This window comes from Salminus brasiliensis, chromosome 5 (assembly GCF_030463535.1).
Source record: "Salminus brasiliensis chromosome 5, fSalBra1.hap2, whole genome shotgun sequence".
Lineage (NCBI taxonomy): Eukaryota > Metazoa > Chordata > Actinopteri > Characiformes > Bryconidae > Salminus > Salminus brasiliensis.
Window position 1 is genome coordinate 45,594,316 of NC_132882.1, and position 22,794 is coordinate 45,617,109.

Here is a 22,794-nt window from a genome sequence, read left to right on the forward strand (position 1 = left end):
TAGTTCCGACATGTAGCACTTCTAAACAGCTGTCAATAGATGCTGAGTAACCCACACTGATGCTCTCCTCAGAATAAAGGTCCCCAGATGGTTCTAGACTTGGATGAGCACTTCAGTAGTTCCAGCACTGGAATCTGGACGGTTGGTCCACACCAGTCCCACATTCCCTCTAATCCAGAGCTTCATCTAAGTCTGGAGGACGGTCCTGATGCTGAAAACGCTGAGACCTTCCTGCTTCTAGGGTGTGGCTTTAGGCCGAGTGGCCTAGTATGCTGTCATTGTATACCTTCAGGGGGTCGTGGGTTCGAATCCCGAAACAAGCCGCTTTGCCATCAGCAGCTGGAGTCTGAGAGAGCACAGCTGGCCTTACACACAAGGAGGGGGTCTCTGGCTTCTCATGTATTAAGGCTTTACCCTCCCAGTGTCGGAAGCTACCGGAGGGGCTTTTAAGGTTCTTTAGAGAACCAAACATGTCTTTAGGAGGTTCTCAAGGTTCTTTGTTTGGTCGGGTGGTTCTTCATATACAAGGGGAACATCTTGTATGTGTTTCTGTGGTTCTTCTAAATTGTCAAGAACCAAAGAGCACCTTCTTCCTCAGCAGTATAGAAAACCCCCTGTAGCTTTAGAGGCCTACAGGGAAGTGAATGTAGATGTTCCTCAGACCTCAGAAGGTTCTTCATTCTTGTGGAAGGCTGATTTGTGAAGAACCGTCTGCTAAAAAAAAGGTTCTATAGGGAAGCAAAAGCGGTTCTTCTGTGCCTTGAACCTTGTCTGGCAGCTTCATTTTAAGAGTTAAGCCAAAATCGGACCAGCTCTGATGTTGGGTAGCTTGGACGGCCATTCATGTAGTAGTATTGATTATGTGATGATGATGGATGGAGCTCGTTTCTCAATAGATGAACTGAATTCAATTCATTTTTCATTCAGAAATGTTTGATTTTCTTCACTCTTTTCCTTTAATACTTGGTTTGTATTTCTGTAAATATTTGATCTAACCCACTAATTGTAATGTGATTGATTATTGATAAATTTATATTAATTTATTGAAGGTTTTGTTCACTTTGTGTGGTCTAATCTCGTAGTTTGTGAATGTACGGACACATTTCCACACTTTTCTACAGATTGTCAGACTTTTCTACAGATTTTTTCTTTTTTTCTTCCATTGTTAGACTTTTATTATGTAAAATGAAAATGTGCAATCTGAAATATTTGAAGAAAAACTCAAATGTAACAGATTTTATATCAAACTTTGATAAAACTAAAAGATGCACCGGACGTATGAAGAGTTTCACACAAACTGTAATCATTAAAATAAATGAACACAATTAAACTTGTGTTTATTTTCTGTAACGACTCGATTTATGAGATTTCTCAGTTATTGTTTTGTCCTTTTGTGATGGGGTGGTACTTGTCTGCACAACAAACAGCGGGATTCAACCAGTACGCTGACTGCTGGACACTTTCGCCGTCCAGGTCTGAATAAAATGTAAAAAAAATAAAACAAATAATTAAAAAAAAAAAAAAAAAAAAAAAAGAATATTTATATATATTCAAAAGAAGGTAGAATAGAAGGGTGTAATTATTATTATATATTTTAAAATTAATTAATTAATTTATAAATAATAAATACAGGCTGCAGCACAATATAATCATTAAAAAGTGACCAGCTTTATTTTTTTTATTATAAAAAATATCCATATTTATTTCTTATATATTATTTATATTATTTTTAATTATTGAATGAATTAATTAAATGAATGAATTAATTTATAAATAATAATAAATACAGGCTGCAGAACAACAACATACTCATTAAAACCAGCTTTCATTTTTTTAATTATAAAAAAAATATCCATCCATATATTTATTTTTTTATTATTATATATTTTTTATATTATTTATTTCGCTGCCATTAAAGTGAACAAGTTTAATGACGCATGCTGTCGCTATGGTATCCCAGGTGGTTGCAAGGTGGAGTGCGGTTGCTGTGTGATTTCAGGAGGTTGCTAGGTGGTTGCTATGCTGTTGTAGGTGGTGGGCACTGCATTAAATGCTTAGAAAGGCTAAAATGTACTGAAACTGATGCTGAACCAATGACTGACCTATTCTCTGATCTCAGCCTGGTCAGAAGACTGACTGTCTGTGAGCTCTGGTTGTTTAATAAGCTGCAGTGCAGCACTGACCTCTGCTGGCTAAGCCTGATACTAATCGAGGAGAGGTGCAGAGGGTCCTGAGGAGAGTGTGTGTGGTGTGTGTGTGGTGATGTAGGGATGAGCTGATCTCTGGGAATATGGTTATTTTCCAGGATTGAGGTACAGCTGTGTTTAGCTCCACCAGCAGGTGGCGATGTTTCTCTTTTCTTCTTTTTTTTCAGCATTTCAGCAACAGGTGGATCAGACCCAGAGCCGAGGGTTTACTCTTTGACGATACACTATCTGTCCAAATGTTTGTGGACACTGACTTTATTTGATTGATTTTTTTATTATGGTGATGAAAAATGAAAAGGTGCTATGAAGGTTCTTTGAGTGATGCCATAAAGAACCATAGAGATGTTTTAGAAGACCCGAAAATGTAGAGGTTCCTTATGGAGCTAGAGGACACGTCTTTATTACAGAAATGGTTCTTTATAGAACCAAAAGTGTGGTTCTTTATTAATTTTAGAGTGTCGGGTTATCTACTGCTCTCAGTAAATGAGGAGATGCTAATGTAGCTGCATGTTGTAAAGGTAATTAAGCCCCTCCCACTCTCTCACACACTTTGCTGTGGCGCTACAACTCGGACCTACTTGAAGCTCCTCTCCAGCTACTACATCCTAACCACGGTGGACGCCGTAGACTCTGTAGTGATCGAGTCCAAGTCAAGGCCGAGACTCTTTAGTGATCGAGTCCAAGTCAAGGCCGAGACTCTTTAGTGATCGAGTCCAAGTCAAGGCCGAGACTCTGTAGTGATCGAGTCCAAGTCAAGGCCGAGACTCTGTAGTGATCGAGTCCAAGTCAAGGCCGAGACTCTGTAGTGATCGAGTCCAAGTCAAGGCCGAGACTCTGTAGTGATCGAGTCCAAGTCAAGGCCGAGACTCTGTAGTGATCAAGTCCAAGTCAAGGCCGAGACTCTGTAGTGATCGAGTCCAAGTCAAGGCCGAGACTCTGTAGTGATCGAGTCCAAGTCAAGGCCGAGACTCTGTAGTGATCGAGTCCAAGTCAAGGCCGAGACTCTGTAGTGATCGAGTCCAAGTCAAGGCCGAGACTCTTTAGTGATCGAGTCCAAGTCAAGGCCGAGACTCTTTAGTGATCGAGTCCAAGTCAAGGCCGAGACTCTGTAGTGATCGAGTCCAAGTCAAGGCCGAGACTCTGTAGTGATCGAGTCCAAGTCAAGGCCGAGACTCTGTAGTGATCGAGTCCAAGTCAAGGCCGAGACTCTTTAGTGATCGAGTCCAAGTCAAGGCCGAGACTCTTTAGTGATCGAGTCCAAGTCAAGGCAGAGACTCTTTAGTGATCGAGTCCAAGTCAAGGCCGAGACTCTGTAGTGATCGAGTCCAAGTCAAGGCCGAAACTCTTGTAGTCGAGTCCAAGTCGAGGCCGAGACTCTGTAGTGATCGAGTCCAAGTCAAGGCCGAAACTCTTTAGTGATCGAGTCCAAGTCAAGGCCGAGACTCTGTAGTGATCGAGTCCAAGTCAAGGCCGAGACTCTGTAGTGATCGAGTCCAAGTCAAGGCCGAGACTCTGTAGTGATCGAGTCCAAGTCAAGGCCGAGACTCTTTAGTGATCGAGTCCAAGTCAAGGCCGAGACTCTTTAGTGATCGAGTCCAAGTCAAGGCAGAGACTCTTTAGTGATCGAGTCCAAGTCAAGGCCGAGACTCTGTAGTGATCGAGTCCAAGTCAAGGCCGAAACTCTTGTAGTCGAGTCCAAGTCGAGGCCGAGACTCTGTAGTGATCGAGTCCAAGTCAAGGCCGAAACTCTTGTAGTCGAGTCCAAGTTAAGGCAGATGAACAGAGCGCCTCCTGCTGGTGTCTGTATCGGTTTATAACTGGTTATCAGTTCATTCCTAATAACCAACTCGGACTCGGATCCATTCCTGCAGTGTGCAGTAAGTGTGAGGCAGCTTGTGACTCAGCCTCCTGATGGCCGCAGTGTTTGTGATGCGTCACGCCAGCCGGCCGAGGAAAAGGGAATTCAGCTGCTTTCAGACGCTCACGTCCACACGAACCCTACAGAGGCTCCTAGCACCCTGCAGTCACTTCCTCCGGCCCTCTTACTGGAATCTATTGTGGCCGATCATGCTTTCGTATTGTGACGGTGGTTGTGTGCGCGCGCGCGTGTGTGTGTGTGTGTGTGATCTGAAAGTGTGATCTATGAGTTGGCATTGCTGTAGAGAGAAGTGAGGCGGCTGACCCAGGGAGAACACACTGACCCTCGTTGCGAAGATGAAGGACGGTAAGTCAAGTGATTGTGTTTAATAATATTATTGTTTATTAATGGTTTTAATCAAATTATAACTTGAAATATAGATTTAGTAATAAAATAATATAAATATAGATATATAGATAGAAATATAGATTAGTGAACTGAAAGTGAGACTGTTTATTGCTTCGTTAACTTACTTAACTAACTTAACTACCACCTTTAAAGTTCCACAATTAATAGTGATCTGACTGTAGTGTACAACTGGAATCCGTGTCAAATATATGTATATATATATATATATAAGTATATATGTAAATTTACTGTCCTAGAACTTTATAAGCTTATATATATACATTACATGTGTGTTACATAATAAGAACAGAACCTTAGTACTATCTAGAACTCCTGTGTGTCAAGGGCTTTTACACCATTCACTCTGTGTGCAGGTAAAGGGAAAGGAGAAGGAAACTACAAGACCCACAAACCCCTGCTCAGGACACGCTCCCTTGTCCCGATGGTCTGGGGGCGAGACAGCTACCCCCCCGCGCTCCTGATCAGACCAGGTCAGTCATGCCAGATCAGTTGTGGTTTCTGTGGGCGACATCGGATTGTATTGATGAATCACTGTACCGTATCGCACCAGAAAGTATTCAGACACCGTCATGTCGTAGTGTATGGTATCGTATCCCAACACTACTGTTATATATTGTATTGAGACGCCGCTGATGGTAACGTATCATATTGTATCATACCTTACTGTATCCAGACACATCATATACAGTCTATCATATTGTATAGTGTTGTATCGTACCACTGTATTTGGTATTGCATCGTATTGTATTGTATTCAGACACTACTGTATTGTAGCCGTATCGTATCATAACGTATCATATCGTAACGCATCATATCGTAACGCATCATATCGTAACGAATCGTATCGTAACGCATCATATCGTAACGAATCGTATCCAGACACTACTGTATTGTAGCCTGTCATATCGTAACGCATCATATCGTAACGTATCGTATTGCATCCAGACACTACTATATTTTAGCCTATCATATCATATCGTAACGAATCGTATCCAGACACTACTGTATTGTAGCCTATCATATCGTAACGTATCATATCGTAACGTATCATATTGCATCCAGACAGTACTATATTGTAGCTTATCCTATCATATCGTAACGAATCGTATCCAGACACTACTGTATTGTAGCCTATCGTAACGTATCATATCATAACGTATCATATCAGAACGTATCATATCGTAACATATTGTTTTGCATCCAGACACTACTGTATTGTAGCCAATCATATCATAACGTTACGTATCATATTGTATTGTAACATAACGTAACATATCATATCGTATCCAGACACTACTGTATTGTAGTCAGTTGTATTGTAACATATCGTATCACATCATAGTGAGACACTATCGTATCAAATGTTATAGTATCCAGACACCACTGTATTGTAGTCAATCAAATCCTACCATATCATTGGATTGGGTAGTTTCATATCTTATTGTATCCAGAAATTACTGTCTTGTTTTCAATGATATCATATTATATCGAAATGTATCATCACGTAACAAAACACAGCGCATTGCAACATAGCGCAGCGCAGCGTAGCGTAACATAGAGTAACACAATGTAGCACATTGAGACACCGCCACATCGCATTGTACTAAAATGTGCACTGCTTTGTAACACAGCTAAAACTACAAACACATTTCAGCGCCACCTTGTGGAATAACAGAAACAGTGCAATTGCTGATTGCTGGTTGAGTGCTGGTGATGTCATCGCTGAGGGGTTTTAGAGGCCTAACACTTGGCCGTTTAAATGGCAGGATCTGGCGAATGGTGGCGTGAAGCAGCGAGGAGGTCGAGGAGGCTCCGATTTCAGGGCTGACTTCACGCTGATTTGCGTCGTCTGCTTTTAGAAGGAAACTCGTGGAGGGAAGTGCGAAGGTCTAAAAGAGGAAACGCTGAAATTTCTGAGCGACCTCTCCCAAATGATATTTTTATGAGCTGGCCTTTGGAGGCTTCCTGTTTTTCGCTTCGAAAACAGAAGAAGTGCTTCTGTCACGCTTTAGCCTAAACCTGCGCTGGTTTCTCTGAAATGAGCGAGAGGGCGAAGTGATGAGTAACGGCGGCTTACTCTCAAACGTGTGATTGAGCCGGCTGTGACATTTAAGCGGGGAAGGTTTGGGAAATTACATATTTCTGCATTGTTGAGCTTTTATTTTTAGCTCTTCTTCTCTCTCAGGCCCTCGGGCTCAGAGGAACAGCGCTAAAAGTAATCCCTGCTAGCATTCTGCCGAAGTCTTAATCTCTGCAGCGAGCGCTCCACAACAACAAGTGTCTCTCCTTGTGAAAAAAAGGAGAAGGAAAACTCGGGACTGGCTGGAAGACAGAAGACAGATAGGCTCTATGTGCTCAGACAGATGGTCTTCGGTCCAGAACAATAAATGTGTTTTCACATTATCTCCTCTGTGTCTCATGACCCCGTGTGCTAATATTAGCCCTCATCCATTCAGGGAGCAGCGGGTAAGAGAATAGTCATGGCTATTGTGTTGGTTATTAAGGGCCGTGTGAGATATGACGCAGGAGTGTTGTCTCTAAGCAACCGCATCAGATGCTCCGGAGCCGCCGCGATTTCCATAATGGAGTGTAAATACGCCGTCCAGCTCCGAAGCCCGAGGAGATGTGCCGGACAAATCCTCCTGACAAACAGCGCCGATGTTGGTACAGAAGGCAGAAGTCATGTGTGTGCGCCGACTGACCAGGGTGCCAACCAGCTGCTGTGGGAATTTATCCATGTGTTAACCGAGCCGTAAGCCATCCAACCTTTATGCCACCCAGCCCCACCCCTTAGCAAGCCAGCCCCTATTGCCTCTTAACCCCTGTGCCAACCAAGCCACCCGATGCCACCCGACCCCTGTGCCAACCGACCCTTTGTAAACCAATCCTTGTTCAAACCAGCCCCTGTCCTAACCAACCCTTGTGCCAACCACCTCCTGTGAAAACCTACCCCTATGTGCCAACCAGGTCATATGCCACTCGACCCCTGTGCCCATCAACCCTTGTGCCAACCAAACCCATTTCCCCCAACAGCACCAGTTTGATTGTCATTTATAGCGAGTAAACAAATGACACCACTCAGGTGGATGCTGAGATGTTGCTAGGTGGTTGCTATGGGATCTAGGGCTTGCAGGTTTCTAGGGTCTATGTTATCCCAGGTGGCTGCTAGGGCATTGCTAGATGGTTGATAGGGTGCTGTAAACTAGTTGCTGCGTAATGGCTGGTGGTTGCTATGGTATCCCATTTACATTGATACTTAAGTCTTATATGTTTGTTTTGGTATTCCACGTGGTTGCTAGGATGCAGCTAGGTGGTTGCTATGGTATCCCACACATGTTTTTCTATATGTTTGCTTTGGCATTTCACATGGTAGCTAGGATGCGGCTTGGTGGTTGCTATGGTATCCCATTTACATTGATACTTAAGTCTTATATGTTTGCTTTGGTATTCTACATGGTTGCTAGGATGCGGTTAGGTGGTTGCTATGGTATCCCATGTACATTGACACTTAAGTCTTATATGTTTGCTTTGGTATTCCACATGGTTGCTAGGATGCGGCTAGGTGGTTGCTATGGTATCCCATGTACATTGACACTTAAGTCTTATATGTTTACTTTGGTATTCCACGTGGTTGCTAGGACGTTCAGAGTAAATAGACACTGCCCAGATCAGAAAGCAGTGCCCAGCCGTTATCTCTGAGGGTCTGTGCAATGCTGTCAGGGTCTGAAATCCCTTCCTCTGCACCTGTCCACCTTTCCTGGACATTCCAACATTCCGAGATCCTCCCGAGAGGTCAAAGGTCGCAGGTGATTGGGTTGTGCTCATCGCTCCTCAGTCAGAGGTCCGGCGATTAAAGCGGCTGATTGCAGAAACAGACCTGGTGGGACACTCCTCCCGTCCCGCCATGCTCAAGGAGTCAAGGGGTCACCACGCTGAGTGATCGGGCAAAACCTTTGTTCTGGCCTTTCATCTGCACCTGCCCTGCTCCTCCTCTGAGCTGTCCCTTTGAATTATGGGATGGCATAGGACAGAGAGGTGCGAGGTGTGCAGGGTGAACATGTGGAGTGATTACACGGGCGTTAGGGACGCTGCCGTGGCGACTGTGAGGAGCAAGCCTGTTCGCTCCGTCAGTCTCCGCCAGTTCGTTACTGATCTTCTGACAGGTTTTCTCAAAACATAAATCATTTAGATATGCAAATGAGATCAAAGTGAATCAAACATGCATGCATTTGCATATTTTAAAAAGCCAAAATCCAGCATAGATCCAGAGATTAGCAGTATATGAAGAAATCCCTCAGAACAGGTTGCAGAACATGAATCAGGGTTCTAGATAATCTGAGCTTTTTGGTCCGGAATGCTACAGACGTGTCTTATCTAAAAAATGATTGATGTGGCCAAAATACAGCCTTTCTGACTGTAGTTCCACATGATTATTTTTTTTCCTTATGATATTCCAGGTGGTCGCTTTGGTATTCCAGGTGGTTGCTAGATGCTGTGTTCCTGGGTGGTCGCTTTGGTATCGCACATGGTTGCAAGTGTAATGACAGAAGATCTTTTGCCCACAAAGTTCCACCATTCATCCCCATTGAAACACATCGTTATAGTGTACATATCATCGCTGTCCTGCACAAACCTTGCATCTCCGTTTTTTTTTTTTTAAGTTTAGCACTTTTCTTCATAATGTGAATCTGGCAGTTTCATGATGAATGGACCAATAGAAACGCTCCAAAATCACCTGAAATAAACTTCTTTTCCATTGACTTCCATTGAAAATGCAGAAGGTTTTTCCACCTCTTGTAAAGCTGCTGTACTGGGGGTACAACAGTGATATTTATGTATTTATGTATTTATTTATTTATTTATTTACTCCAAAAAATAAATAAAATGTTTATTTGTATTCAAATTTAACTCCGAAATATATATATTTTTACTTGTATGTTAAGCTCTTTTTTTAATGTTGATGCTGTTGGAATAGTAATTTACTCAAATTCAAAAAAATATGATAATTATATTATGTAATTTTATATATATATATATATATATATATATATATATATATATATATATATATATATAAAATTCTAATAAATAAATACAAACATTTTATATTGTCTATTTTTCCTGTAAAGCTGCTGTTCTGGAGATATGAGGTTTTTGTGCAACAGTGACGATATACTGTTAAATATAATCAGAAATCATTTTTATTTAATAAGACAAAACCAAAGATCAATTAAATGACTATAAAATCTATTTTAATATACAATATTATTAATTAGTTGTCTTTGATTAATAGCACAGTTGCTGGAAACACAACGAGACACTGGGCAAGATCCACCAGGGGGCGTCTTACCCCAGAAAAATGGGGGGTCTAAACCCTGCTAGTGGGACAGGATGCCCTCGTTAAAGAGCACAGATATGATGGACATGTATATATTCCATCATACAGTTTACCGGCTTTTGGGGGCTGTTGGAGGAACTCCGGGAAAAGCCGGGAGTCACACTACCGCTGTGACGTAGACCGGGCCACACTCTGGGTCCTTCCAGCTCCTTTTAAACGCCTCCAGTATATCAAGTGGATCAAATTCCCACCCCCCCAACTGGCTGAAGAACATCACAGGAACTTTCTTCTGCACAACAGATCTGCTGTGAACTCCTCACTGCCGGGGGTTAGCCGCTAGCCCAAGTAAACACAGAGACAACAGACCACTGAGCTCCTCACCGGCCAACCAAGCGCTCTGAGCCCCAGCTCCTGCTGCCATTAAAGCAAGCTGATGACCCCAAGACCACAGGAAGGCCGTAGCGCAGTGAACCAGCTTGATCAAACTGGTTGGTCATGCTGACCCCCAAGTTGGTCAATGATTGAGGTAAAATTGAGTTGGTCATTTCACTCAAGCTACTTTAGCTTGTCTATTCTAGTCCCTGTAGAGAAGAAGTACTGCCAATAGAATAGGACCCTCTGGAGCAGATCATAATGACCCTATTGGCTCCATGCTGCCTAATGCCAGGCGTGGGCTAGAGGGGTATAAAGCCCCCCAGCATTGAGGAGCTGTGGAGCAGTGGAGGAACTGTGTTCTCTGGAATGATGGTGGAGTACCAGTGGCACCAGATGGTTACTCCAACAAACAATGAACGAGCAGGTGTCCCAATACTTTTGTCCATATATTGTATTTCAGAATCGATCGTCTGCAGATTTGCAGGGTCACAGTTCCCCACGATGAACTCAGCACTCGTGTGAACTTCCCTGTTGTCCGGCAGGCCTCAGATCAGCTGTCTGAGGAAGTGTGCAGAGCTCTGTAGTCGTGAACTTTGTGCTGAGAGAGCTGCTGGCACGGACGCAAACCAGCGCGTTCCCCTTCCTGCGCTTGGGAACGCAGTAGGATTGTTTGCGTAAGAGCCGAGTCGTTTAACTAATGAGAATTTCATCAAATATTACGTTACGCTCGGAGATTTGAGACCAATCAAATGAGCGATTATTAAATCAAATATTTTCCTTACATTAAGGTTTATTAAGGAAAACAGCGAGCGTCCCGGCAGGGCCGGCCTTCCAAAATAGTAACTTATCAAATTATGACGAGGTCAGGAATAAAACGATTAAGTCATGCTGTTCGAGCGGGACAGTATTTCAGCAAAATGAGCCTGAAACTTGGCAGATATCACCGTCAAAAGTGTGTGTGTGTGTGTGTGTGTGTGTGTGTTGAGATTATCCTGTGATAAGACCTGGGATTAAGTCAGGGACGGGCTCAGGACACCACTATTGAAATGAGATCTTATTTAATCAGCGCTGCGGGCTGGAGGTTGAGCCCAGGCCACAGGAGCTGATTAGGGTGACCTCAAATTCATATTCATACGCCAGGCTGTCCCTCTGTCCCCCCCCGCCGCCGCCCATGCTGCCGATGTGGTGAAGACGGCACCGCTGGACCCTGCTGACGCCCCGAAATGAACGGACAGCTTGAAAATCTAGTAGATCATTGCCAGGGTTTTGGTAGGTGGCTGCTATGGTGTTCAAGTGGTTGCTAGGGTGTTGCTATGCAGCTGCTAATGTTTTGCAGATAGTTGATGGTTCCTAGGATAGGCTGTTTCTGGAATATCACTAGGTGGTTGCCGAGGTGCTTGCATGTTGCCACAATGTTGTTGCTAGGGTGTTCCTGGCTTGTTGTGGTGTATTCGGTGGTTGATAACGTGTTGCAATAAAGTTGCTACAGTATTCCAGGTGATTTCTAGGATAGGCTGTTGCTAGGATATCACTAAGTGGTTGCCGAGGTGCTTGGATGTGGCCACAATGTTGCTAGGGTGTTCTTGGTTTGTTGTAGTGTATTTGGTGGTTGCTAACGTGTTGCAATAAAGTAGGCTGTTTCTGGGAAATCACTAGGTGGTTGCCGAGGTGCTTGGATATTGCCACAATGTTGCTAGGGTGTTTGGTGGTTGCTAACGTGTTGCAATAAAGTTGTAGAATCACTGCCTTTACCAAAGACCCAAAATAGCTAGGGTATCTCAAGGTGGTTGCTAAGGTGTTTAAGATTGATGTGGCCATCGTTGTTGCTAGGGTGTTCATAGGTCATTGCCTATACTAAAGAACTCTTTAGTATCCAGCTTTTCAGAACAAAAACTAGGATATTGCTAGGGTATCACTAGGTGGTTGCCGAGGTGCTTGGATGTGGCCACAATGTTGCTAGGATGTTCCTGGCTTGCTGTGGTTTATTTGGTGGTTGCTAACGTGTTGCAATAAAGTTGCCACAGTATTCCAGGTGATTTCTAGGATATACTGTTGCTAGGATATCACTAGGTGGTTGCCGAGGTACTTGGATGTTGCCACAATGTTGCTAGGGTGTTCTTGGTTTGTATGTGGTGGTTGCTAATGTGTTGCAATAACGTTGCTACAGTATTCCAGGTGCTTTCTAGGATATCATAGGTGGTTGCTGAGGTGTTTATGGTGGTTGCTAGAGCCTTGCCAAGTTGTTGGTAGGGTGTTCCTTGGTTGCTGTAGTGTGGTTAGTGGTGATGTGTATAGGCTAATGCGGTTAGGTGGTTGCTGTGGTGTTTTACTACAATTAAATTGCAAAACAAAAATAAGCAGCTGGACTGTTGACCTCTGCAGCCTGGAGAACGCTGGACGGTAGAGCCGCAGGTCAAAGTCGGACCATTTCTGGCCAAAAGGTCACGGAAAAGCTTTGAGAGGGCGGCTGCTGTGGCCTTCCCAGCGTTCAGGCAGCCAATCAATACGCCCCGGCAGTGACGGACAGATTGATCAGAGAGATTTCTATGAACTGTCCCTCTCCCCACCTCACTGCTATTTATAGAGCCTTATCAATACAGCTCTGTGGACACGAGGGACGGAGCACAGGGGCGGTCAAGCAGAGCCAAAAAGCATGACTGCTGGATCCAAACAGAGAGGCTTGTCCCAGTCGGTCGTGAGGTCAACGTACAGGAACAAACTAAAAATTGGCCAAAATTCATCACTTGGTTGCTTGGAGGTGGTTGCTATGGTATCTTATGTGGTTGCTAACATGTTGCAATAAAGTTGCTACAGTATTCCAGGTGATTTCTATGATAGGCTGTTGTTAGGACATCACTAGGTGGTTGCCAAGGTGCTTGGATGTTGCCACAAGGTTGTTGCTAGGGTGTTTATTGGTTGTTGTGGTATATTTTGTGGTTGCTAACATGTTGCAATACAGTTGCTACAGTATTCCAGGTGATTTCTATGATAGGTTGTTGTTAGGACATCACTAGGTGGTTGCCGAGGTGCTTGGATACTGCCACACAGTTGTTGCTAGGGTGTTCATTGGTTGTTGTGGTATATTCGGTGCTTGCTAATGTGTTGCAATAAAGTAGCTACAGTATCCCAGGTGATTTCTAGGAAAGGCTGTTGCTAGGATATCACTAGGTGGTTGCCGAGGTGCTTGGATGTTGCCACAATGTTGCTAGGGTGTTCTTGGTTTGTATGTGGTGGTTGCTAATGTGTTGCAATAAAGTTGCTGCAGTATTCCAGGTGACTTCTATGATAGGCTGTTGTTAGGACATCACTAGGTGGTTGCCGAGGTGCTTGGATGTTGCCACACAGTTGTTGCTAGGGTGTTCATTGGTTGTTGTGGTATATTCGGTGCTTGCTAATGTGTTGCAATAAAGTAGCTACAGTATCCCAGGTGATTTCTAGGAAAGGCTGTTGCTAGGATATCACTAGGTGGTTGCCGAGGTGCTTGGATGTTGCCACAAGGTTGTTGCTAGGGTGTTCCTGGGTGTATTTTGTGGTAATGCATTGAGCTAATGCTTTGCTATGAGGTTGCTACAGGATTCCTGGCGGTTTCTAAGGCGGGTTTTAGGTGGTTGCTCTGGTGTTCTATTAAAACATATGAAAAACCACAGAATCCGATCAGCCCGAGACTACAGAACCATCTCCAGAAGGTTTCCCACCAGTCCCCTCAACCAGCTTTGCAGCTGCTATGTTGTTGCGGGTGGTTGCTAGTGTGTTGCTAAACAGCCGTTTGCTAGGTGGTTGCTTGGATATTGCTAGGTGTTCTGCTAAAAGATGGCTCTGCAGCATGGTGCGCTAGCACTAGCATTTGTTGCATGGCTCATCCACAGGTGTGTCGGGGGGGTTTCCCCTCTCTAACAGCGCGATTAGCAGACATTTCCGAAGCGCCTTTGGAAATTGAGTGCTGGGGCGATACGGCGGCGTCTGAGAGAGTGCTTTCTGTGCATTATTCGATCCCACCTGTAAAGTGCTCTCCAGCTCACCCTCAACATCTTGCAGGAAATACCGGCAGAGGCCAGACACAGTAACCTAATAAAGCCACAGAGGCTAAATCATTAGAGCGGAAAGCTGCTCCCATAATGCAGCCAGATGGAGGCACTAATTAGGTTTGGACGTGCGGCGGGCGGTGCCGCTGCCTTTGTGCTTTTACAAGGCCGGCTGAGTGGCCCGAGTGGCCGAGTCTGGAGAGGGCCTGAAGTGACCACCTCACACTACGGACAGACTGGCTGGGCATGGGCCGGGGTTCTCCCAATACCGGACTTTTTGGTGCCGATAACAAGTGTAATATCACACACACACACATATATATATATATATATATAAACTATGTGGCCAAATGTTTGTAGACACCCCTTCCCTTCTAACGAATGCATTTAGCTTATTTAATTTGCGCATATGCTGGCACACACTGACACACAGCTTATAGGACTAGCAACGTGACCCTATTGGCACCATGCTGCCTAATGCCAGGCGTGGGCTAGAGGGGTATAAAGCCCCCCAGCATTGAGGAGCAGTGGAGGAACAGTGGTGCTCCATCCAATATGAATTTTTGGGATGAGCTGAGGTGGTGACCCCCCTCACTAATGTAATCTTACCACAAACCAGCGCCAGAGTGCCCATGCTAACCCCCGTCCACCGTCACCTATGAATGATCAGGAGCGCCAGAACTGGACCTGGTCTGATGAGCCCTTTGCGTGGAAGGCCTATTGCCTAGTGTGCTCCATTTACCTGTAGGGGGCGCTGGGATAGGAAATCTGATCCAGGGTGGCTCCACCTCACAACTTTTTGGACTTAAAGGTTGTCTTGAATGTGTCAGATACCACAGATCCCACCTCCAGAGGTCTACATATATTTATATATGCTCCTCATTAGTGATTGAAATATCAATATAAATATAAATATGAGATTATGATGAAATATATAGACTACTAATGAGGGGCTCCACCGAACTCACAGTGAATTGGTTTGGAAAAGGGGGGGAGGTGTGTTTGGGGGAAGGGGGAGGTGATGCAACTGTGTTAGCTTCAGGCTCAGGAGTGTGTGTGTGTGTGTGGCGTACCTGGGTGAACTGATGCTCAGGGGACAGCAGGGCTACACCTGTTTCCAGGTTACCCAGAGTGCACTGGGCTCCCCTGCCACCTCCACCTGTTCCGTCAGCTTCATATCCGCCGTCATCTCCGCAAACACACCTGATGAAACTCGAGCTCACATTTACTTACAGCTACATCACACCTATACGGCCTTCGGCGCGCCGCGAGGGTTTAACCCGTGTCCAAAAGTTTGTGGACACCCCATCTTATGAACGCATTCAGCTTCATTTGCACAGCTTGTCTCGCCCCTGTAGATAGAATAGGACACTGCTAACGTACATAAGCCTACATCGCTAATGTTTGGAAGCTAACATTTACACGCCTGTGGTTGCTATTGCACACCATAGCAACCACCTGGAATACCAAAGCAACCATGTATCAACAACTTAGCATCAGCACAGCAACCACCTAGGAACCACCAAGCAACACAATAGCAACCACTTACCAACACCTATAGTGACCAACACCTAGCAACAACTTAGAGTCAGCACAGCAACCTCCTTGGAACCGCTCACCAACACCATACCAACCAACACCTAGCAACAACTTAGCATCAGCACTGCAACCACCTAGGAACCACCTAGCAACACCATAACAACCACTTACCAACACCATAGCAACCAACACCTAGCAACAACTTAGAAACAGCACAGCAACCTCCTTGGAACCACTCACCAACACCATAGCAACCAACACCTAGCAACAACTTAACATCAGCACTGCAACCACCTCGGAACCACCTAGCAACACCATAGCAACCGCTAAGCAAAAACAGTTTCACCCTAGCGACCACATAGCAACTGCTTTTCAGGTTTGTTTTCATTATGATTTCGATTGTGAACTGGAGTAACGTGATCATTCTGATCATGAATTTGATAATAAATGAATTAAATCCATTTTTTAATCCAGTTTAGAGGAGATCTGTCAGCAGCAGACAGAACCCTCGAACTTCACTGAGGTTCTGCAGGCCTTCCGTCCGACAGCGTTCTCCACGCCCTGAATCGATTGCTGTATGGAATGAGAGAGAGCGGCGGAAATGAAGGCTCTTCAGCTGGGCGAGAAACAAAACACAGAGACACTCTCTCCCGGGCAGGCCGGCCCGGCCGGTCCTCCAGCGTGGCGGGGAGGGGGACGCTCTGCAGACGGATCTAATTAGCTGCAGAACAATATTTGCTCACCCTGAGGAACGCTAATGCATCACTGCCTTCATACGGCTGATCTTCAGCTGAAGCCTCCCATCACAACACTGCAACAGCGGCCAGCTTTCAGACCAGCCCAGAGACCCGGTGTTCGGTTTCCCTGGAAAAACATGTTGCTAATGCACTCAGAGGGCGTGTGTGTGTGTGTGTGTGTGTGTGTGTGTGTGTGTGTGTGGGTGTGTGTGTGTGTGCATGCGTGTGTGTGTTGAGTAACTTTGCAGCAGTGACCATCAGACCGACAGCACTGATATCTTAAAGAGACAGTCTGACAAACAGATTTGACTCATTTGCATATCTCCACCCATTCATTCTACCACAGTGTAGCTCCGCCCACCACAACTAAGCTCTGTTTACTTGTTTACACTCAGAACATCAACAAGGCACCTCAGTTCCACAGGGGGTCGGTTCCACCGACTTCTGCATGCGCTGTTCAGTAATGAATCTTAGTCTAGGCTTAGCCTTAATCTGGTTCTAGATATGTACTAGATTGAGAGCAGGCACTGAAACTCTATGCAAAAAGCGTTCTTTAAAACCATCTAAACCAAGAGCTGGTAAGTCCACTGCCGTTTTAGCAACCACCACGGCAACCCCTTGGAACACCTTAGCAACCTCCTGGGATACCATAGCAACTGCATAATAACTACGTAGCAACCATGTAGCTAGGTGCAAAAAAAAAACATTTGCATGCGCTGTTCAGTGGTGAGCCACTTCTGGAAGTCTTAGTCTACGTTTAGCCTTAATCTGGTTCTGGGACACTTAATTTGGTTCTAGATATGTACTAGATTGAGAGCAGACACTGAAACTCTAAGCAAAAAAGGTTCTTTACAACCATCTAAGCCACTAGTCTGAAGAACCGTTTAACCAGGCATAGAATCATTGACGGTTCTTTGAGTTCTCATAGTTTATGGTTCTCATGGTTCTACACAGAACCACTGCCTGCACCAACAGAACCATTTAAGGGTGTTAGATGTGTTTTATTAAAGGGTATTGAGAAGCTTTATGAGTACTACACTCTTAAAACAAGGGTTCTTTAAATGTTCTTTATTACAGCAATGGTTCTATATAGAACCAATGCATTTTCTAAAGAACCCTTTCTGTGTTTAGGTTTTTAGGAGGCGTTATGAGTACTACGGTGTCAAAGGAGGTTCTGCAAAGGTTCTTTAGGAAAGGCAGTGGTTCTTTGTAGAAGCATGTCACCTCAAAGAACCATTTGCACACAGCCTTCCCCTAAAGAACCTTTAAAGAACCCCTTTTTAAAAGACGTTTCTAAGGCGCTTTATCAGTGCTTCACTTTTAAGAGGGGTTCTTTAGTAAATGCAATGACCACAGACTTCACCAAAGAACCTTTAAAGAACCCTTCCAGTGTTTAGGAGCTGTGTGAAGAAGGGTTCTTCAAGGGTTCTTTAGAAAAGGTACCATTAACATTGCTGTGAGGGCTGCTGGTTGTTGCTAGGTTACATAGGCAGATAGGACTGGTTTGTAGTGCTGTTGTTGGACAATGTTGTCAATCACAGAGTGGCTCCCAGCCAATCAAATCACAGGGTCTCATCTAACTGTGGTCTAATTATTAATTACTGTTTATTTCCACACTGGGGCGAGTGACCTTAGCTTTCCATGACGCTCCCTCTCTCTCTCTCTCTGTCTCTCTTTAGCATCCTAAAACTGTCTTTTATTTAAATGTGGAAAGGACAGTGCTGCTCTGAGGGCTGTGTGTGTGTGTGTGTGTGTGTGTGTGTGTGTGTGTGTGTGTGTGTGATGAGCAGTTGATGTGAGGGAGGTGACAGCATCCTCTCCGCCGCCACACACTGACGCTCACACTTAAACGCTTTAATAGGACTAAAGTGAACAAAGGGCAGCTCTGACGCAGGCGGGCTATAACAGGCCTCGCTCTGAAACACCACTTTACTGCCCATCAGGGCTGCACGCACACACACACACACTTTCCAGTCCTGCTCCAAAGCGAGCCAGACTCCGGAAGTGTGTGTAAATACAGAAGTGTAGGTTAATCTGGGCTAATGCTCCGATAATGAAGCTCTATTTTGGGAAACAGGGCGGATGGTTATTTACTGTGCTGAGTGCGCGCTGCGGCCCGAGCGTCAGCTACGCAGCTTGGCCGAATAACCCCACCCACCTTACCTAACAGTTCAATAGCCGGGCTGTTTTAGCCATAAACAGCTGCACGTATCCTGTTCCGAGCCGGCTGAAATCAAAGCAACTGTGTAGCAAAGCCATAGCAACCACCTAGCAACCACTCAGGATATTAAAGACACCCTGTAGAAACACTACAACAACCACTTTGCAAAACAGTGACCATGTAGGAAAATCTTCGCAACCACCTAGCATCGTCAACGCCATAGCAACCAACCAGGATACCAAAGCAACCACATAGCAATCCTATTACAACCACTTTGCAAAACAGTGACCATGTAGACAATACCCATCAATGGAGCAACACCATAGCAACCAACCAAGATTTCAAACCAATCGTTTACTCATACCATAGCAGCCACCTTGCAACACCATAGTAACCACCAGGGTAATCTAGCAACTATTAAGCAACTTCATAGCAACCACCATGGCAACGGCAAAGCAACTTCATAGCAACCACCCTGCCTCCCACCACATAGCAATGCCACAACAGTGCCAAAGTAGAAATACCTAATCAACCCCCTAGCAACCACCTAGCAACCGCTTTGGCTAATTGGTGTATTGCATGTGTCAGTGGTGTGTCTCTTTAGAGGGACTCTATGAGGAAAGGAACGGCCCCCCTTCAACAGAGCGTGAGTCTCGGTGGGCTAGTGCCGTGGGCTGACTGGACAGATGGCTTTCAGGCGTTTAGCCACTCAGAGAGTCGTTAGGATCGTGATTCTGAGTCCGCCAGCAGTGACACTGCCGATGTCCAGCATGCTAGCCGGACCACAGACACTCGTACCGAATGATCATTAACCAGAACCGGCCTGCCCTCAGCCAATCCACCCCAGGGCTCCTCACACTGCTTTGGGGCCTCCCTGCTAATCTAGCTGCTTCCTTCGACTAGTAAACGGACCCTGCTGATCAGCAGAACTACTTAAATGGATCAGCAGTCTGGCCGGTGCTGATCCTGGAAGTGGAGCAGTGGTGTATCAGCTCAGGGTTTGTGTCTGAGTTTTAAATAAAGTTTGACCCACACACACAGATGGCACACAGATCGCTCTGAGCTGATAATTCGTCCTGGCGGCGAATTCGCCCTGAAGAGCAGCGCTGGCCCCGCAGACACGCACACCGTGGCTTATTGACTCTAATATATAACCTATATAGAGCATAGGGGTGCCCAAACTTCTGCACACCCTGTATATATTTATATATACTGGTCAGCCATAACATTAGCAACAGCTCTGGACTCCACAAGACCTCTCAAGGCCTTCTGTGAATCCCAACCACCTGGGATACCAAAGCGTCCAAGTTCAGTACCATAGCAACCACTTAGCAACCACCTAGCATAACCACAACAGCCACCTTCAAACCACCAACCTACACCACGCCATCCACTTGTGAAAAACAGTGACCGTGTAGTAATACCCTAGCAACCACCTAACAACACCATAGCAACCACCTAGCATACCAGCGCTCTGGCCCGCTGATGCATGGACTGCGCATCGCAAAAAAAACTTGAATACCAAAGCATCCAAATTTGCAATACCATAGCAACCACCTAGCAACCACTTACTAGCACCATAGCAACCACCTGGGATACCAAAAGCATGGGCTCCGGAGGTGTACTGCTGTGGTATCTGGCACCAAGACTAATGTGAGCAGCAGATCCAGCGAGTCCTGGTGCGAGACTCGGGTGCCAATGTTAGCGTCCACTGCAGACCGTGATCACCCCACAAGCCCTGCCTGATGCTTTGTGGATGTTCTGACCCAGTTGTCAAGAACTTGAAGAACCGACTGTTCGCTTGCTGCCTAATAGATCCACCCCTTGACAGGAGCCACTGCAACCAGACCATCAGTGTGACTCACTTCACCTGGCAGTGGTTTTAATGTTATGGCACTGTGTGTTTAGGGCCGCAGAGCTCTGCGGTGAGTAGAGCTTCAGCGCTCTCTGAGGGTTCCTCGCTGAGTCTCGGCGCTGCTGAAATGTCAGGCCGAGTGCAGACAGGCGATATTTATATCTGCAGAAAGCGGCGAGTGTGTCTTTTTTATGGAGGCCAGAGGGAAGAGAACAGAGAGAGAGAGAGAGAGAGAGAGAGAGAGAGAGAGAGACATGCCTTCTGGCAGTGTGAGGGCCGCAGCTGTGTTTGGTGGGTTGGTGGGGTATTTTTAAACGCATCACTGCTGCTCCAATCCCCGCGCCGAGCTGACCTATTTATAGCCGGGGCGGCCATTGTTCTATTTCTGTCACCTGTGGGCCACAGAGAGAGAGAGAGAGGGAGAGGGAGAGAGAGATAAAGACAGACAGAGACCAAAGACCAAAATAATCGATACTCTCGCTGGGAGTCGTACAATATGTGCCGATTCCTTTGATACCGAGAACAATTCTTTTAAATAAATACATGTATAAATATTTTATATATAAATATTATATACATATATATATATATATATATATATATATATATATATATATATATATATATATATATATATAAACAGATATTGATTAAATATTGATTCATTCTCTGTATCATATATATGTGTATATAAATATAAAATATAAAATATATGTAATATTGTGTATAAAGGGAGAGATAGAGAATCGATATTCTATTGATTAAATGTTGCTTTAAGATTTGGAATCGTTTAGAGTATTTTAAAGAATCATTCTCGGTATCAAAAGAATCGGCACATATATACACCGCTGAAAGTCGTTCGCTATGTACCGATTCTTTGGATACCTAGAACGATTTTAAAACATATATTTATATTATATGTATATGTTATAAATATATTTTATAAATTATATATATATATTATAAATATTCGAAAGAATCGGTACATAGCGAACGACTCCCAGCGGTGTATATATGTGCCGATTCTTTTGATACCGAGAATGATGTCACTTTTCGCTCTCTCTCTCTTTATATATATATATAGATATATATAGATATGTATAAATATAAAGAGAGAGAGAGAGAGAGAGAGAGAGAGAGAGAGAGAGAGCGAAAAGTGACATTTTATTGATTCAAGGTTGTTTTAAGAATCGGAATCGTTTGCTGTATTTCAAAGAATTGTTCTCAGTACCGAAAGAATCGACACATATCGAACGACTCCCAGCCGGTCTTAGCAGGAACGAGTGAGAGAGGAGGGGTGAGAGTGGAGGAGGGTAGGAGGGGGTACGTACACAAACACACACTCAGAGAGAGAGAGAGAGAGAGAGAGAGAGAGAGAGAGAGAGAGAGAGAGAGAGGAGAGGGAGAGAGAGAGAGAGAGAGACACACTCAGAGAGATGAGAGAGAGAGAGAGAGAGAGAGAGAGAGAGAGAGAGAGAAGAGAGAGAGAGGAAGACACACACTCAGAGAGAGAGAGAGAGGAGAGAGAGAGAGAGAGGAGGGAGAGAGAGAGGAGAGGAGAGAGAGAGAGAGAGGAGAGAGGGCGGAGAAGGTGTGTTAGAGGAAGGCAGGCAGCACTGCGGGCAGCAGAAGCTCGAGCCTCTGGCTGGACTAAATGCTGCAGACCATCTACGAGGGTTTCTCCGCGGACGGCATCGGCAAAACACACTCTGCCCCCGGAGCACACACACCGACGGCGGCATGCACAACGTCAACGAACTCAGGTAGCGACCACCCGGCTGCCTCCCCCCCTCTCTCTGTCTTTCACACACTCGGTAAAGCTGCTAAACTTGGGCGAAAAGCGGCACGGTTTACAATTCCCCGTTCCACTTAAACAGCGCCGCAGCTGCTGTTACCGCCTCAGGCGCCAGAATGGAACTGCCGCACCATTTAAGGTGGAACGGAGAATTCGACCAAGAAGTCAAGTTCAGCTTTCTAAAAGCAGCTGTTTGTCGTGCTCGTGCTAAAAGTGTGTGTTCTAGCACCGTGTTAGGGTTCTCATCGTTGCTGTTCTGGTGGAACTGTCCTGAGTTTCTTGAACAGGGGACCCGGTGTGTAGCGAGCTGGCTGGCTAACTCCACAGGGCTGGGCGATGTGTGGGTCTGTGCTGTGCACCGCGATGCTGATTATCCGTGATAATTCGCGATACATCTGATCATAATAAACACAAAAACAATCTTTATATTACAAATAATTAAATAAGAATAAATTAATTAATTATTAATTAATTCGGT

The 22,794-nt window shown here is 45.0% G+C and overlaps 1 protein-coding gene across 4 annotated transcripts in view; it reads left to right on the forward strand.

Annotated features, from left to right (window-relative positions):
• Positions 1–4,078: 4,078 nt before the first annotated feature.
• The window catches only part of hdac9b (histone deacetylase 9b), a 49,849-nt gene continuing 31,133 nt past the window's right edge, over positions 4,079–22,794 (forward strand). The window contains exons 1-2 of one of the 4 annotated variants that reach the window (XM_072680636.1): positions 4,079–4,431; positions 4,848–4,964. In XM_072680636.1, coding sequence (XP_072536737.1) covers positions 4,422–4,431; positions 4,848–4,964 — 127 coding nt within the window. In that variant the 5' untranslated portion in view covers positions 4,079–4,421. The remainder of the gene's footprint in view (positions 4,432–4,847; positions 4,965–22,794) is intronic. The other 3 variants (XM_072680633.1, XM_072680634.1, XM_072680635.1) reach the window with 3 other exon arrangements.